The following is a 17840-nucleotide window of genomic DNA, read 5'->3' as shown; positions in this document are numbered from 1 at the left end:
ATATATATATATATATAATGTACAGTTTATGAGGGAAGTATTGTACAATATTCTGATAGAGTTTGGGATACCCATGAAACTAGTTAGGTTGATTGAAATGTGTTTAAACGAAACGTGCAATAAATTCAGTGTAGGTAAACATTTGTCTGACAAATTTCCTATCCAGAATTATCTAAAACAAGGAGATGCTTTATCGCCACTCCTTTTCAACTTTGCCTTAGAATATGCAATTAGGAAGGTCCATGGAAGCCAGGTAGGACTGAAACTAAACGGGACACATCAGCTGTTAACCTATGCCATGATGTGAAGCTACTGGGTGATAATGTAGATAACATAAAGGAAAACACGGAATCTTTAATTGACGCAAGTAAAGAGGTTGGTCTAGAAATAAACAGAGAGAAAACTAAGTATATGTTGCTGTCTCGTCACCAAAATGCAGGGCAAAATCATGATATAAAGATAGGAAACAGATGTTTTGAAAAAGTTGCAGAGTTCAGATATTTGGGGACAACGATAACAAATCAAAACGTGATTCAGAAGGAAATTAAGAGGAGACTGAACTCGGGCAATGCTTGCTACCATTCAGTCCAGAACCATTTGTCTTCTTGTTCGCGGCTCCTACAGAGGGCTCAGTTCCATGAGTAAGTAAGTAAGCTGACTTGTTCCGGTTCTCACGGTCTCTTCGCTTTCTGATTTCTTATATATCTTTCTACCCTGAAGATGAAGGCGATACGTTCCTCCGAAACGTCGGTTAATTCCACATCTCAGAAGACATGAAAACCTCAAATCTTACAATTATTTGTCTATTTCAGAAAGAGTCATGGGTAAGAGAAACTATCCGGTACCTCTGGAGGAACTGGCATTTATGGAAGTCTGCCAGATGGTGCGAGGAGCAGGAGGCAACTGGACCCGCAGACTACGCTCAGCTGCTGATACGGGCCACAGTAGCTGGCTCCAAGAGGTCAAGTCTGTGGAGGAGGAGTGTGTCCTGGTGCGCGCACACCTCGCCACCCTTCCAGTGCCCTTAGTATCAGAGTACATTATTTTCTATGCGTTCCAGGAATTCATAAAACTTATCGAACATTATTACCACCATGATCCTCGCCCCCTGATCAGCAGAATTATTGACAGACAAGTTCATGAGAGCGTGTGCATAAACATGTTGAAAGCTGTAATTCTGCCTTGCATATCTAAATGCGATATAAGTGTCACTTACTCTAGTTTTGTGCAAGAACTCTTAATTAAATTCCTGTATGCCATCCCAAATATTAAAACATTGATTCTGCCCTCACTACAACGCCCCAGGCATGTGCAGCTCCTTGTGGAAAGAATTCAAATTTTGACACATCTCGAAAACTTTTCCTTCCACACGTGCTGCACTACAGAAACCATTATCCAGCTGTCAAAATATTGCCCTCACATGAAGAAAATTTCTGTCCAGGGTTCCAAACGCGTGGATGATGGGAGCGTAGAGCACTTGCTGAAGATGAGAAACCTGCTTTCCCTGAACATTGCAGAGACATCAATTTCTGGAAACAGATATGCAGCTCTACTTCCGGGTTTGCCAGAAATACGGGATGTAATTTGGTTCCGTCCAATTGAGCCTGTATTAGGGAACCTTACAGCATGTCTTCCTTCAGTAGTGGCATTTATTGGAGTTATTTCAGACGCAAAATTATTGGTTCAGAAATGCCCAAATATAACGCATTTGTTATTATATTCCCCTTCGCAGGACATTTCTGATCTCGGCGAACTCAAAAATGTCGTTTCAATTACGATTCAGAATTGCAGCTATACCGAAATTAGGTTTAGCGATGTGATTAGGCGTTCCGGTTCAACTCTTGAAAATTTAGTAACCGTCGATGTTGACAACATACATTTGGATGACGTAATTAATTATTGTACAGGTCTTCGTTCGCTTTGCATTAATTATTGTCACGTGACATGTACAGAAATGTTCCATCCTGAATTGCCACACTTCCAAAACCTCGAAAAATTAAAAATAATAGGTAACGGTGGGGAAATTACTTTCTGCTCTGTTCTGCACCTCTACGTAAACCTGACTGTATTACATTTTGTGGGAATGAAACATATAACTGATGCCGTCATCAGTCAAATTGTGAAGGCTGGTGGATTCAGAAATCTGACAGAATTTGTCATTGACCATTGCGGATACGTGACCGTCGAGACGGCATGGCTTCTGATGCAGAACTGCCCCAATTTGACTAAGATCGGAAAATTTAACAGTTGGCATGACATCAACAACCAAGAATTGGTGAGATTCTTGAATTTTGTGAGGAGAAACAATGTTTGTCTCACTTTACACCCCTGAGTGCAATTATTTCTTGACTAAAATAATATAGGAGACTTAAAAATGCAAGATATTATTGAAGGGGTTTGCATAATTTGGAAATGTACATCACCATTTCCGGCGTACGGATTGCGTTAAGTTTTAAGTAATGCATTCGTTACACTATTGTGTTAGGCGAAATGACCACACCTTACATACAATTTTGGTTGTTTTTCCTTAATATCGTATGATAATAGCTTGAGCAATTCTCATCGATGCCCAAGAACAATGTGACTATTTTAAATTCAATTTAGAGGCTTTCTCCATTGCTGTAACAACCTGACTGGGGAGGTACCTAAGCAGTGAGAATGAAATGACATTTTAAACATTTCAAACTGTAAACACTACACTTCTAGTGAAGAACATGTTTAGGCGTATTTTATTTTATTCATTTTAAATATTATGGTTGCATTATTGACGGTGTATATATAATTGAACAAGAGAATGCAAGTGGTTTTGAAACTAAGACTCTCAGTGCATGAGGAATGTCTGCCATATTTTAAATAATGTCCTATTCTGAAGATGTTAATGTCATCATGTTTTAGGCCAACATAACTGTTCGATTTATTTTCCTTTTAAATCAAGTAGTGTTTTGATATGGTTTCGCGTTTCTTAAACAAGAGACAATGACAAGTTTTAATGTGTTACAGACTTGTGAAGGAAATTTTTTTAATACTGAATTGAAATTACCAAGAAACTCTTGTGTGTTTCTGGAACGAATAATTGTTACAACATATTTTATTCTGTATTCTTGTATAATTACACAACTGCAATAATGTGATTTTGTATGTTTTCATATTCCCTACCTTGTCAATTGCAACTTAATGTGACGACGAGGGAACTAGCTGATCTAGCGGCACAACTCTGGGATTTTGTTGGGAAAGTTCTGGGTTCGAATGTGAGCCAGAACACTCTCAGTGCTGAGGTGTTTCAAGATTTCCTTCTACCACTTCCTTTCCAATCTTTTCCAGTTTGATGTTTCTCTGTCCTCGTAATATTCGACGCTATAATCTAGATGAAATTAGCCACAAACCACGTGACTGCTGTAGCGCCTGGCGTAATGCTAAGAGAAAATCCAAACTGAGACGCGCGGGAATTTACTCCAACAATATCGGGATTTGTTTGTGTTTGGAATGAGGAGGTGCAAGCGGTTTGAGTGACCCCGAACATCACACACAGTGCACGCTGACATCTCCCATTTGAGTACGTATTGTAGGATCACTGGGAGCTGAAATAAAAGATAAAGTTTTCGTGTGCTCGGTTCATTAAGCATTCTGCTATGAAGGCGTATGGGGGAGTGGAGACATAGCTCGGAAGTGAAGTTCAAAAGGGAACATTTGGAACTCTGACAGAGGAAATGACAAGACAATGGAGAATATTTGACACTGAAGAGCGTTACAACTTCTGATCTTCAGCCAATGTCGTTAGAATGATCAAGCGAAAGACTGTGCCATGGGCCCTACATGTAGCACGAAAGTAATATGTAAAAAATTTTGAGTGGGAGGCGCATACGGGAAGAGAGTACTTGAGATGCATAACAGTAAGTCTGAAGGCAGTATTTAAGTGGTTGCTGAAACAGGCAGAACGTGAGAATGTGCTCACAGTTCTGCTACTTCCGGAAGTCGAATCCTTGTAACCATAAACACGACGAACTTCCGGATCAGTCGAGAGGAAATCAGATGCAGGAGCTAGATTTTTTCCACTGAGTTAGTTTGAAATTATGAAAACCGTCTAAGCATTGCTTACTTTCACTTCAATTCACTTGGGGGGGGGNNNTCAACTGGGTCCACTCGGCACGGCGGCCACTGATTGGCCTATTGTAGCCTGCCCCGGGTGATTATGATGATGGAGAGTTTGATGTAATGAAGATTGGCAGGGGAAACCAAAGTACTCGGAGAAACCCCGTCCCAGCACCACTTTGTCCACCACAAATCCCAACTGACCAGACCTGGGGTAGAACCGGGGTCGCAGTGGGTGAAAGTCAGCGACTAACCGCTTGAGCTATGGCGCGGTCTTTACTTACTTACTTACTTACTTCCTTACTTACTTACTAATGGAGCTGAGCCCTTCGTGAGAAGACGCCAGTTGTGCAGCTACCCAAGAACTTCCCAGCAATTTATGGAACCCTAAAGTTCCTTGCAGTCTTCACAAGAGCCTTTCACTGGTTCCAACCCTGAGCCAGATCAATCCAATCCATAACATCCCATCCTATCTATATAAGATCCATTTTAATACTGCTCATCAACCTACGCTTTGGTCTTCCCAGTGGTCTCTTCCTTTCTGGATTTCCCACCAGTGTCCTATATGCATTCCTCGTCTCCCTATTCGTGGAACATGCTCTGCCCACCTTATCTTCCTTTACCTGATCACTCTAATTATGCTTGGAGAAGAGTACAAATTATGGAGCTCCTCACAATGCAGTTTCCTCAAAACCCTCATTGCATCTCTCAGGTTGGGGATGAAGACGGCCTCCGGGTACGGTGGGGAGCTGCGAATATACTAAACAACCTGTCGTGGACAGCGGACAAGAGGTGGTCCTCCTGCTCGGGTGTTGGGCGTGGGACTACAACTCTTCACCGTAAGAAATAATCCGGTTACGAAATAAAACCCACGTCAATAGTCACTAATACACATGACAATATCCTTATAGTACATACCGAGAAAGCGAAACGTGTTTCGTCAGGAAGCACTATCCATAATAACGTAAATTTTGTTAGACTTCCTCTCTTCCAAGACACGGAAATAAATACAACGCATCCCGACAAATATATCTCAAAATTTTTTTAATTCTTCATAATTTCCCTCTAAAATGAAGCCTGGCGCTATGGCACCCATTTTGTTTGTGAGGTACAGTGTCCAGTGGTATGATGACAGAAAGATTGGAATGGATTTGGAAGGAAGTTGTCGTGGCGTAATTGCGGTACTACATCGGCATTTTGATAGGGAGACTGAGGAAAACCGCTAAACACCTCATTCATGAGAGGCCGTGCCCTGACTGAGATGCGAATCGAGAACCTCCCGAACACAAATGAAGGCAGGTTCCTGCTAAATCAGCTGGTTCATCCGTAGTCACGTTAAGCGGTAAATAGACTGAGCGTGTAGTAGGTAGAGAAAGGTGTAAGCTCCATGTTGCTATATAGGCAGGGAGACAAACAGAAATTGCAACAAAGTTTCCGTCTTGCAGCACACGTGACTTTATTGCTAATTACAACTCAGTGCAAAACAAATTCTCCGAGAATTCTTTCGTCCCTAATAACTCATTTTCATTTTCATGCTCAACACACGAAACCCCGGAGAAACAGCTTCATAATTTAGAAAGGAAATGTAATAAAAACAAGCGTTTGCATAAAATATGTGGGCACTAGAATCTTCTGTACGGTACGCTATTTGAAACACAGTACACCTGCATCACAGAGCGAGTGCCCCGGTTTCAGGACAAGACGCATTCTGATTGGTCGCGAAGCCTGGCTGTTGCAGCAGTCGTCACAGTTGAATTAGTTTACATAATTATTGGACATCGACACGAATTATCAAAGGATTCTCCTGAGGAAAAGATAATTATATCAGTAGTTAAAATATTATTTTCGTTAACGAAAGTGCGTAGTGAGCGTGTTACTTGTAACGTAAGGAAGTACTCAACAGTTCCTCTAGGAGAGGGTGGGCCTTGGTGCCCCAAGTCAAATGATTCCAGATCTTACAAAAGTTATTCATATTGTATTGTCCTTATTATTATGTGTATGAAATCAAAATTTGCAAGACCCGCCAGTAAAATTACTGAGCTGTCTCCTGATGTCATACGGATATAAGCTAAACTGTGTTCACGAGTATCACACATGCAGTGTAATTACAAAAAGAGTAACCGGAAATGAAGAGCGCGAGGAACGTTTTAAATATCTGCAGACCACTTCCGGCAGCTCCTCCACTGACACCTGCCCTGTGTTCTCTCGGTATATCAGTGAAAGTTTGTTACACTTTAATAATATCACCACTTGAGCATGGGTGATGCCAGGCCAAGCTTAGTCAAATTGGGACACTTCAGCATGACCAATGCCCAAGTACCCGCAACAGTCACGTTTCTGAATCCACCTGCCCCTACTATTGTTGCGCTGCTTAGTCCATGCCCACAATGCTCAGTACGTTCAGAATGACGTAGAGATGCAGGATAGAGCTGAAATCAAATGGTCCCCACTTATGTCTTAATCTGAACTTCTTCATGTCTCGGACGTGTGCTAATTCGGGCGAATGTTTCTGTATGTACGTACTATTTGACTCTAATTGTGAGGGCATTAAGAACGGGACAGTAATTAATTAAGTCACCCGTGTTCATGTGCCAACCATTCCGCATTTGTAGGTTTGTGAGAGTTGTACCCAAACGTCTAATGAAATAACTAAACCTAATTAAGGTACAACAACACCCAAAAATCGAGAGTGAAGCCACATATCTCAGTTCGCCCAGTCTGAAATGTCCTCGGCAAAGGAACGGATCAACTGTCATATATTTGGGCATTCCTGTACCAGTCATATTGCGTCTGAAATGCTTCCGGCAAATGCCGCTGCTGAAGGAAGGCAAACGTTCCCTACTACAGGTCAATTGGACTGACCCCAATTGCAACACTCTTCCATTCAGCACTCCGTTTTAGTTTAACATTATACACCTTGACACTACATGTTTCGGCTCCAAACGGCCATCTTCAGGTGTCTTGATATGTTACAATTATTTTATTAAATTGTGTTAAAACTGCTACACTGTCTTAGTTCGTGTTAAATCACATGCTGTTGTTCTCTTTTCAGGTAAAATCACATAAAATTCTTTAAAGTTTCTATACACACGTTATTTTTGAGCATATTATTTCACCTCACACGGGGTGTCTTCCATTTTTCTAAATGTATGTCTGTCCAGGGACTTTTGTCTCGGCAGCTTGCCGTTATGGGGCCGAAACTTATAGTGACAAGGTGTATAATGTTAAACTAAAATTCAGTGGTGAATGGAAGAGTGTTGCAATATTGACGGACGATAAATACTCGTAATGGATGTCAAGTTCCTCAACTTCAGCAAGTGCCCTATTTGAGTCGATTAGTGCACGGCAGNTCTTCATGTGAGGGCAATATTTTGACAGCTGAATAATGATTTCTATAGTGCAGCCACTGTGAAAGCAAAATTCTTCGAGATGTGAAAAATTCGAAATCTTTCCGCAAGGAGTTGCACGCACCTGGGACGTTGTAGTGGAGGCAGAATGAGAGTTTTAATGTTTGGGATGGCACACAGCAACTTCATTAGGAGTCCTTGCACGAAACCAGATTTCGTGACACGTAAATGACATGTAGATATGCAAGGCAGAAGTACAGCTTTCATCATATTACAGCAGACGCCCTCATGAACTTGTCTCTCATAAACTCTGCTGATCAGTGGGCGAGGATCGTGGTGGTGATAATGTTCGACGAGTTTTATGAATTTTTTGACAGCATTATGAATAATGACCTCTGATACTAAGGGCACCGGATGGGAGGCGAGGTGTGCGCGCACCAGGACAGGCTCTTCCTCCACAGACTCGATCCCTTGGAGCCAGCTACTCAGGCCCGTAACGGCAGCTGAGTGTAGTCTGTGGGTCCAGTTGACTCCCGCTTCCCGCACCATCAGGCAGAATTTTTGATACGCCATGTCTTGTAGACGTTGAGCGTCTTTTCTTCTGTTCATGACGCCTTCTAAAATAGACAAATGATTAGTTAGTGTTTTCCCTGCTTTTGGTGAACCAATTGCTCAGAACACAATTTGAGTGACATCAACGTGTCCTGCAACATTTCCAAAATTATCATCTCTTTCCCCGGATATAAGATGCAGTTGCATGGTGGAAAGCCATTAAAAATGCTTGAATATGATCTAAATTTTAGGGCACACGCCATACGTCAGGGGGCATTATTGGGGGAAAAGTGCTCTACTGTTCGGCCTCTGTCTTCCGGCACTTCGTCTTTTGTGAGGCCGCACAGAACACAGAAGTTTCATTCTGCCTTAAATCTATACTGAGAGGTCGTCAGGAACGTCTGTATCAGCACAATACACAGAATGTATAGACAATCTGTATCTTTCCGTGTCAACACAACAACTCCCATCTGTCGTCGTTGTGTTGAGACGGAAGAACAAGAAAGAAGTATTAGTTAGTTAGGGCCAAATGGTTCACAATCACAGCGCCTGTTACTAAAATACAAATATTTGAGTCGATTAGTGCACGGCAGGGAGCGGTAATTTGTTTCGAAAGCAGCAGAATCTTGGTTTCAGTGCCAAACATTAGTTTGCTGCACTTTCGTGATGGGACGAGGGGCTGCATTAGTCAGAGTGGATCACTTTGCTGCTCGGAACGGCGTGAAACAGAGTGAGACGTCACAGTAAGTGGGAAAGGTAGACTTGTCTGTCATAGCTCTGTCAACAGCACATAACTCTCAAACTGAAGGACGCGCGAATGTGGTCACGTTTTGTAGAGCAGCTTTCGGTCTCTTGAACTGCTGTGTATAGCGAACATTAAACTGCCAACGCNTATATATATATATATATATAATATATACAGTCTATTAGTGGGGTATTCGACAATATTCTTGTAGAGTTTGCAATACCCACGAAACAAGTTAGGCTGATAAAAATGTGTTTAAACGAAATGTACAGTAAAGTCCGTGTAGGTAAACAGGTGTCTGATAAATTTCCTACCCAGAATGGTCTAAAACAAGGAGATGCTTTATCGCCACTCCTTTTCAACTTTGCCTTACATTATGCCTTTAGGAAGGTCCAGGGAAACTAGTTGGGAATATAATTAAGCGGGACACATCAGCTGTTGGTCTACGCCGATGATGTGAATCTACTGGGTGATAATGTAGATGCCATAAAGAAAAACACACTAACTTTAATTGGCCCAAGTAAAGAGGTTGGTCTAAAAGTGAACACAGAGAAAACTAAGTATATGTTGCTGTCACGTCACCAAATGCAGGGCAAAATCATGACAAAAATGATAGGAAACAGACGTTTTGAAAACGTGGCACAGTTCAGATATTTGGGAACAACGATAACAGATCGAAACGTGATTCAGGAGGAAATTAAAAGGAAATTGAACTCGGGTAATGCTTGCTAGCATTCAATCCAGAACCATTTGTCTTCTCGTCTGCTGCCTAAAAACATATAAATTAGACCATACAAAACTATAATTCTGCCTGTGGTTCTGTATGGGTATGAAACTTGGTCTCTGACATTAAGGGAGGAACATAGACTGAGGGTGTTTGAGAACAGGGTGTTGAGAAGAATATTTGGATTGAAGAGAGATGAAATGACAGGAGGTTGGAGAAAACTGCATAATGAGGAGCTTCATAACTTGTACTCTTCTCCAAGTATAATTAGAATGATCAAGTTAAGGAGGATGAGGTATGGAGGGCATGTAGCCCGAATGGGGGAGACGAGGAATGTGTATTTGATGGTGGGAAAGACAGAAGGAAAGAGGCCCCTGGGAAGACCAAGGCCCAAGTGGGTGAACAATGTTAAAATGGATCTTAGAGAGATAGGATGGAATGGAATAGATTGGATTGATCTGGCTCAGGATAGGGACCAGTGGAGGGCTCTTGAGAGCACGGTAATGAACCTTAGATTTCCATAAAATGCTGGGAAATTCTTGAGTATCTTTATAATTCGCGGCTCCTCCAGAGGGCTCAGCTCCATGAGTAAGTAAGTAAGCTGACTTTTACCGGTTCTCACGGTCTCTTCGCTTGCGGATTTCTTGTATATCTTTCTACCCTGAAGATGAAGGCGATACGTTCCTCCGAAAGATCGGTTAACACCACATCTCAGAAGACTGCTTTTTTCATGGTCACCGCCGTGAAATCCTCAAATCTTACAATAATTTGTCTATTTCAGAAAGAGTCATGGGCAAGAGAAACTATCCGGTACGTCTGGAGGAACTGGCGTTTATGGAAGTCTGCCAGATGGTGCGAGGAGCGGGGGTCAACTGGACCCGCAGACTGAACGAAGCTGCTGTTACGGGCCACAGTAGCTGGCTCCAAGAGGTCAAGTCTGTGGAGGAGGAGTGTGTCCTGGTGCGCGCACACCTCGCCTCCCTGCCAGTGCCTTTAGTATCAGAGGTCATTATTTTCTATGCGTTCCAGGAATTCATAAAACTCGTCGAACATTATCACCACCACGATCCTCGCCCCCTGATCAGCAGAATTATTGACAGACAAGTTCATGAGAGCGTGTGCATAAACATGTTGAAAGCTGTACTTCTGCCTTGCATATCTAAATGCGATATACGTAACATGAATTCTGGCTTCGTGCAAGAACTCGTAATTAAGTTGCTGTGTGCCATCCCAAACATTAAATCTCTGAATCTGCCCCCACTACTACGCCCCAGGTGCGTGCATCTTCTTGTGGAAAGATTTCAAATTTTGACACATCTCGAAGAATTTTGCTTCCACACTGGCTGCACTACAGAAATCATTATCCAGCTGTCAAAATATTGCCCTCACATAAAGACAATTTCTGTTCAAGATTCAAGCCACGTGGATGACGGGTGCGTAGAGCATTTGCTGAAGTTGAGAGACCTACTTTCCCTGAACTTTGCAAAAACATCAATTTCTACTAACAGCTATGCAGCTCTACTTTCGGGTTTGCCAGAGATGCGGGATATAATTTGGTTCGGTCCAATTGAACCTGTATTAGGGAACCTTACATCATGTCTTCCTTCAGTAGTGGCATTTCTTGGAGTTATTTCAGATGCAAAATTATTTGTTCAGAAATGCCCAAATATAAAGCAGTTGTACCTATATTCCCCTTCCCAGGACATTTCTGGTCTCGGCGAACTCAGAAATGTCGCTTCAATTTCGATTTTGAATAGCAGCTATAGCAAAATTAGGTTTAATGATGTGATTAATCGTTTGGGTCCAAGGCTTGAAATTTTTGAAGCGTGCCAAGTTGACAACATAAACTTGGATGACGTAATTAATTATTGTACAGATCTTCGTTCGCTTTCGATTAATTTTTCTCAAGTGACATGTGCAGAAATGTTCCACCCTGAATTGCCACACTTCCAAAACCTTGAAAAATTAAAAATAAGAGGTTACTGGGGAGCATTTTCTTTCTGCTCTGTCCTGCACCTATACGTAAACCTGACTGTAGTACATTTTGTGGGCGTGGAACAGATAACCAATACGGTCATCCGGCAAATTGTGACGGCTGGTGGATTCAGAAATCTGACTGAATTTTTCGTTGACCATTGCGGATACGTGACCATGGAGACGGCATGGCTACTGATGCAGAACTGCCCCAATTTGACCAAAATTGGGAACATTGGCAGTTGGTCTCATGTCACCGAAGATCAAGTGGTGACGTTTTTAAATACTGTGAGGCATAACAATGTTTGTCTCACTTTAGATACCTGAGTGCAATTATTTCTCGACTAAAATGATCTAGGAAACTTAGTATTGCAAGATCCTCTTGATGTGGAAATGTACAGCACAACTTCCTTCCAGTCACTCTCTTGCAAGTGCACAGCTCATATTTACACAGGGATGCTTTTTAACATGAGCAAAACTGCGAATTTTACTAATGGAGTCCTCGGCAATTCGATGTCGCGTATTAGATTCTGTAATGGTTTCATTAGCGTGAAATGTCCAGGATTTGACGTCGCTGGGACAGTATTTTATTGGAATTTATTCCTTGTTCATCATTTCTCAGTTCATGCTTACTGCATTAATTTAGAACTAATTAATTCGTTACACTCTTGTGTTAGACGAAATGCCAACACCTTACATACCATTTTGGTTGTTTTTCGTTAATATCGTATGATAATAGCTTGAGCAATTCTGATCGATGCCCGAGAACAATGTGACAATTTTAAATTCAATTTAGAGTCTTTCTCCACTGCTGTAACAACATGACTGGGGAGGTACCTAAGCAGTGAGAATAACATGACATTTTATAACATTTCAAAGTATAAACACTACACTTCTAGTGAAGAACATGTTTAGGTGTATTTTATTTTATTCATTTTAAATATTATGATTGCATTTTTGACGGTGTACATATAATTGAACAAGAGAATGCAAGTTGTTTTGAAACTAAGACTCTCAGTGCATGAGGCATGTCCCTATTCTGAAGATGTTATTGTTATCATGTTTTAGGCCAACATAACTGTTCGATTTATTTTCCTTTTAAATCAAGTAGTGTTTTGATATGGTTTCGCGTTTCTTAAACAAGAGACAATGACAAGTTTTAATGTGTGACAGACTTGTGAAGGAAATTTTTTTAATACTGAATTGAAATTACCAAGAAACTCTTGTGTGTTTCTGGAACGAATAATTGTTACAACTTATTTTATTCTGTATTCTTGTATAATTACACAACAGCAATAATGTGATTTCGTACGTTTTCATATTTTCTGCCTTGTCAATTGCAACTTAATGTGACGACGAGGGAACCAGCTGATCTAGCGGCACAACTCTGGGATTTTGTTGGGAAAGTTCTGGGTTCGAATGTGAGCCAGAACACTGGTAGTGCTGAGGTGTTTCAAGATTTCCTTCTACCACTTCCTTTCCAATATTTTCCTGTTTGATGTTTCTCTGTCCTCGTAATATTCGACGCTATAATCTAGATGAAATTAGCCACAAACCACGTGACTGATGTAGCGCCTGGAGTAATGCTAAGAGAAAATCCAAACTGAGACGCGCGGGAATTTACTCCAACAATATCGGGATTTGTTTGTGTTTGGAATGAGGAGGTGCAAGCGGTTTGAGTGACCCCGAACATCACACACAGTGCACGCTGACATCTCCCATTTGAGTACGTATTGTAGGATCACTGGGAGCTGAAATAAAAGATAAAGTTTTCGTGTGCTCGGTTCATTAAGCATTCTGCTATGAAGGCGTATGGGGGAGTGGAGACATAGCTCGGAAATGAAGTTCAAAAGGGAACGTTTGGAACTCTGACAGAGGAAATGACAAGACAGTGGAGAATATTTCACACTGAAGAGCGTTACAACTTCTGATCTTCAGCCAATGTCGTTAGAATGATCAAGCGAAAGACTGTGCCATGGGCCCTACATGTAGCACGAAAGTAATACGTAATAAACTATGAGTGGGAGGCGCATACAGGAAGAGAGTACTTGAGATGCATAACAGTAAGTCTGAAGGCAGTATTTAAGTGGTTGCTGAAACAGGCAGAACGTGAGAATTTGTTCACCATTCTGCTACTTCCGGAATTCGAATCCTTGTGAACACAAACACGACGAACTTCCGGATCAGTTGAGAGGAATTCAGATGCCGGAGGTAGACTTTATGCCACTGAGTTAGTTTGAAATTATGAAGACCGTGTGCTCATTGTGTTGTTATGGTTTCCGTCCCAGAAACATGGCGGTGTACGATGTAGTTGAGTTGTAAGCAACTCCATTTTGACACGACCGTATAGTGCACAATGTGACGTAGCTTCCCGTGACGTCAATAGGGAGATCTCCTTCCCACTGTGCAGGTACGCTGTTCTTCCGAGCCTTACTCTGTCTGCGTTTCACCCATAAGCAGACATGAGACACTTCCCTTTCAAGTACCTACTTTTGTTAAAGAATACGTACGTTTGTGTTGCTTGTCATCACAACAAGGCGCATGCTCAGTTTTTCTGATAGCTGCAAGTGTGGTCCTCCACGTTGATAAGAACATATACACGGGTGACTTAATTAATTACTGTACCGTTCTTAATGCCCTCACAGTTAGTGTCAAATAGTACGTATATACAGAAACATTCGCCCGAATTAGCACACGTCCGAGACCTGAAGAAGTTCAGATTAAGACATAAGTGGGGACCATTTGATTTCAGCTCTATCCTGCATCTCTACGTCATTCTGAACGTACTGAGCATTGTGGGCATGGACCAAGCAGCGCAACAATAGTAGGGGCAGGTGGATTCAGAAACGTGACTGTTGCGCATACTTGGGCATTGGTAATGCTGAAGTGTCCCAATTTGAATAAGCTTGGCCTGGCGTCACCCATGCTCAAGTGGTGATATTATTAAAGTGTAACAAACTTTCACTGATATACAACACAGGGGAGGTGTCAGTGGTGGAGCTGCCTGAAGTGGTCTGCAGATATTTAAAACATTCCGCGCGCTCTTCATTTCCGGTTACTCTTTTTGTAATTACACTGCATGTGTGATACTCGTGAACACGTTTTAGCTTATAACCGTATGACATCAGGAGCCAGCTCAGTAATTTTACTGGTGGGACCTTTAGAATTTGATTTCATGAGTATGAACATTGCAACCCTGACCCGACTCTGACTATAACGTGCCCTCTCTTATGGGAGCGGATTTGTAATTGCTCTGAAACCCCGAATCTTTGGTGTATTGTGCAAATGTTCTTGTTTTTATTTCATTTTTGTCTTAAAATAATATCTTGAGAATACAAATAGAACAAGTTATTATGGCCTAAATGCTTGCAAAGATATTTTTATATACTGAATTTTAATTGCCAATAAATTCATGTGTGTAAGATTTGAGGCTTTCACGGCGGTGACTATGAAGAAAGCAGTCTTCTGGGATTTGGCACCGTGTATATGTGGTGTTAACCATCGTTTCGGAGGAACGTATCGCCTCCATCTTCAGGGTAGAAGGAAAAATATAAGAAATCCGCAAGCGAAGAGACCGTGANCAGGAGGATGATTGACCAAGTCACTCTAAACGTCCAGAATAATATTGTGGCGTGCCGCCTAGGGCCGGAACATTTGGAATCAGAACACATCCATTGCTATACAACGACTAGCAATTCCTAGGCAGCGAAGCCTAGGTAGTCGTTGCCCCGGAAATGAAAGTCTAACAGTGGAGTTTCCACCGTTACACACGAATTGTTTGAGGGAGACTCGTATTCCCGCGTTCATTGCGTAGCAACGGGAGTAATTAATCCTTCGACAAGGTATTCCCTATTCATTTCGAGGGCAAGTTATAACAGTCCAACGCCGACAAGATACGAGTTCAGTTCAGTTCAGTTAATGACCGTGTGGAGGCGGGGTCGAATACCTCCACCGTGACCCTGCGAGTCGTAGGAGGCGACGAAAAATGAAGTCTCACATCTGAGACAGTAAAATATGGTCGCGACTACCAAGGGACTCGGACCCGAGAAAGACTGCGCTGGCAAGGGCCAGCAGCATATACAAAAGACAGACCCGTCCTCTCGTCAGAGAGGGCGCCCCACGGAAACAAGATCGTAATTGTCAAACGGCAATAATTAGTATCTGGTGATGGGCACTAGATGGGGCTACACACCAAGACTTACTGACTGACTGACTGACTGACTGGCCGTCAGTCGCAAAATGAGACTCAGAGACTAGTTCAGCTCCTGTCCGACTAGAGCAGGTGTTGTAACACTGGAGAACAAATATGTAAAGGGGAGTATCTGTAATTGTGACGATTCGTTCAGATCCGAGAACCCACACAATTTCTTGTCCCGTTGCGTAGCAAATACGCGACAATATACACAGTCCAGGGCAAGTTTCCCACAAACAATATAAGTGCTATAGCACCAGGCTTAATTTTAGAGGGAAATTATGTAGAAGTAAAACAAAATTATGAGACATGCTCCTATTTACCAGGATATCTTGTATTGATTTCTGTGTGTTGGAAATGAGGAAGTCTAACAAGTTTACGTTATTATTGATTATACATTGTGCACAAGGAACAATTTCCAATAACACGCTACATGTGCGATACGTACATTTGACGAAAGGCCAAGCGTATTCATAAGAGACAAACCCATCCTCTCGTGAGAGAGGTTGTTACATGAGGACTGTAACCCCAACGGTTCAGTTTGGAGAAATCTCTGGTCGTGGTCCTCAAGGGGCTTGGCGCCAAGACGAACTGATGACGGTAAACCGCGAGTCGTAAAGTGACTCTGACTTTGTCAGGAGACTGTGACAAGTTAAAGACGCGTGGGCAGTCGTTTACTATTAGAAGCTGGTACCTGAGACCCTGGACAGTTAGGAAACACAGGGGAAAAGGAAAGTTTGCCGTGAGAAGCCACTACCAAGCAACGGCAGTGAAGACGTGACTGGGGAGAGTCATGTGCTGTATTGAAGATACAACAGATCCGATCAGCAATTCAAACCCCGCCTATAGTCATAAGCATACACGTGGCAATGTTTTAGTTGCAACTGCAGATGGAAAGAGCTCCTTGGAAGTCAAAGAAGAGTCAATTGCAGGATACTATTAAAGTGGTTGTTAAACAGGTAGACCATGAAATGTATAGTTTCGGTCCCTACTACTACTACTACTACTACTACTACTACTACTACTACTACTACTACTACTACTACTACTACTACTACTACTACTAGGGACAACGATTGGGGGGACGTGATAACTGACAAGTTTTATACGTAACTGTTCAGGTTGGGCCCCAGTGCAAATAGTGCTTGCAGGTTTAATGCGTAGTGCTGTAGGTGCGGGAAAATGGCTGAAACTGTGTGCATGAGGTTCAGGGCAGGGATGCCGAAACCGTTGATGTCGGTTCACTTGTGTTTCTGTTGCTTTCCGCGCCTCTACAGCGCTGTGTTAATTACGTGGAAATTTCAAGTAAACGCACGTCGATTGTTGAATTAACTTAGTTAAAACTTAGTTAATATTTACGATCTTTCAACAATTTACTGAACCAAATTTAATGAAAATGAGTATATTCATGTCCGTCGACAAACAGTTCATGTAAAACACTTTTCTTTTCTTCAGGGGCTCTTGCAGCCCATTCAGGGGGGCCCTGGCCTCTTATTCAGTTCCGTAATCATTTTCACAGACGGTAGGACTCTTTGGATGAGTGATCAGCCCGCCGCAAGGCCTCTGTCTAAACACAAACACAGAATACACGCATACACATACCAAACACCCATAACTCGAGTGGGATTCGAACTCACGACCCCAGCGTCCGAAGACAGTTCATGCCTTTGACCGCACGGCTGCTGTGACCGGCCGTTACGTGTTGAGCAGAACAGAGGTCTGACAAGTTTCTGGGCAACATGGCGGCGATTTGCCATCAGTTGTGCCAATCAAATTATTTTCACAGGGATTACCATACTTCCGTGCATCATTTTGTGTACTGCCTAGTTTTACTTTACTGTCAAATTTCGAACACTGGAGTACTGTTTGAGAACTAGTTCAGAATGTATCCATGTATGTATGTATGTAAGGAGTGGGCCATAAAAACCGGCCCCCGCACTGCAACCTTCAGTGATCTATTGTCCTTCCCCTTGAATTAAAATGTTAACATGACATGTTTCGACACTTATTGGGTCATCATCAGGTGTATTACTTATGCTTAGGTGCTGAGCTATGGATCCTTTTTTTTTTTCAAATTAGACCATATGATATGTGAAGTTAAATGGAAACTTAAAATGTCTTTGTATGAGTTGTGGGACGTGATCCGTACAGGTGAGATGGTTTAGAAATGGCTTGGGCCTTCTTCACATGTCGCAAGCTGAGGACTGGCGCGCATTT

The 17840-nt window shown here is 42.2% G+C and overlaps 1 protein-coding gene across 3 annotated transcripts in view; it reads left to right on the top strand.

Annotated features, from left to right (window-relative positions):
• Nucleotides 1-12728, top strand: part of LOC111869706 — a 23965-nt gene extending 11237 nt beyond the window's left edge. For 2 of the 3 annotated variants that reach the window (XM_023861416.2, XM_023861417.2), the window contains exon 2: nt 10239-12728. In XM_023861416.2, coding sequence (XP_023717184.1) covers nt 10247-11758 — 1512 coding nt within the window. In that variant the 5' untranslated portion in view covers nt 10239-10246 and the 3' untranslated portion in view covers nt 11759-12728. Of the gene's footprint in view, nt 1-812; nt 3005-10238 lie in introns of those variants that run through there. The other variant, XM_023861415.2, reaches the window with a different exon arrangement.
• Nucleotides 12729-17840: the final 5112 nt, after the last annotated feature.

This window comes from Cryptotermes secundus, unplaced genomic scaffold, assembly GCF_002891405.2.
Source record: "Cryptotermes secundus unplaced genomic scaffold, Csec_1.0 scaffold1851, whole genome shotgun sequence".
Lineage (NCBI taxonomy): Eukaryota > Metazoa > Arthropoda > Insecta > Blattodea > Kalotermitidae > Cryptotermes > Cryptotermes secundus.
Note: the sequence above shows the minus strand (reverse complement) of the source record. Positions and strands in the feature narration are given on the sequence as shown.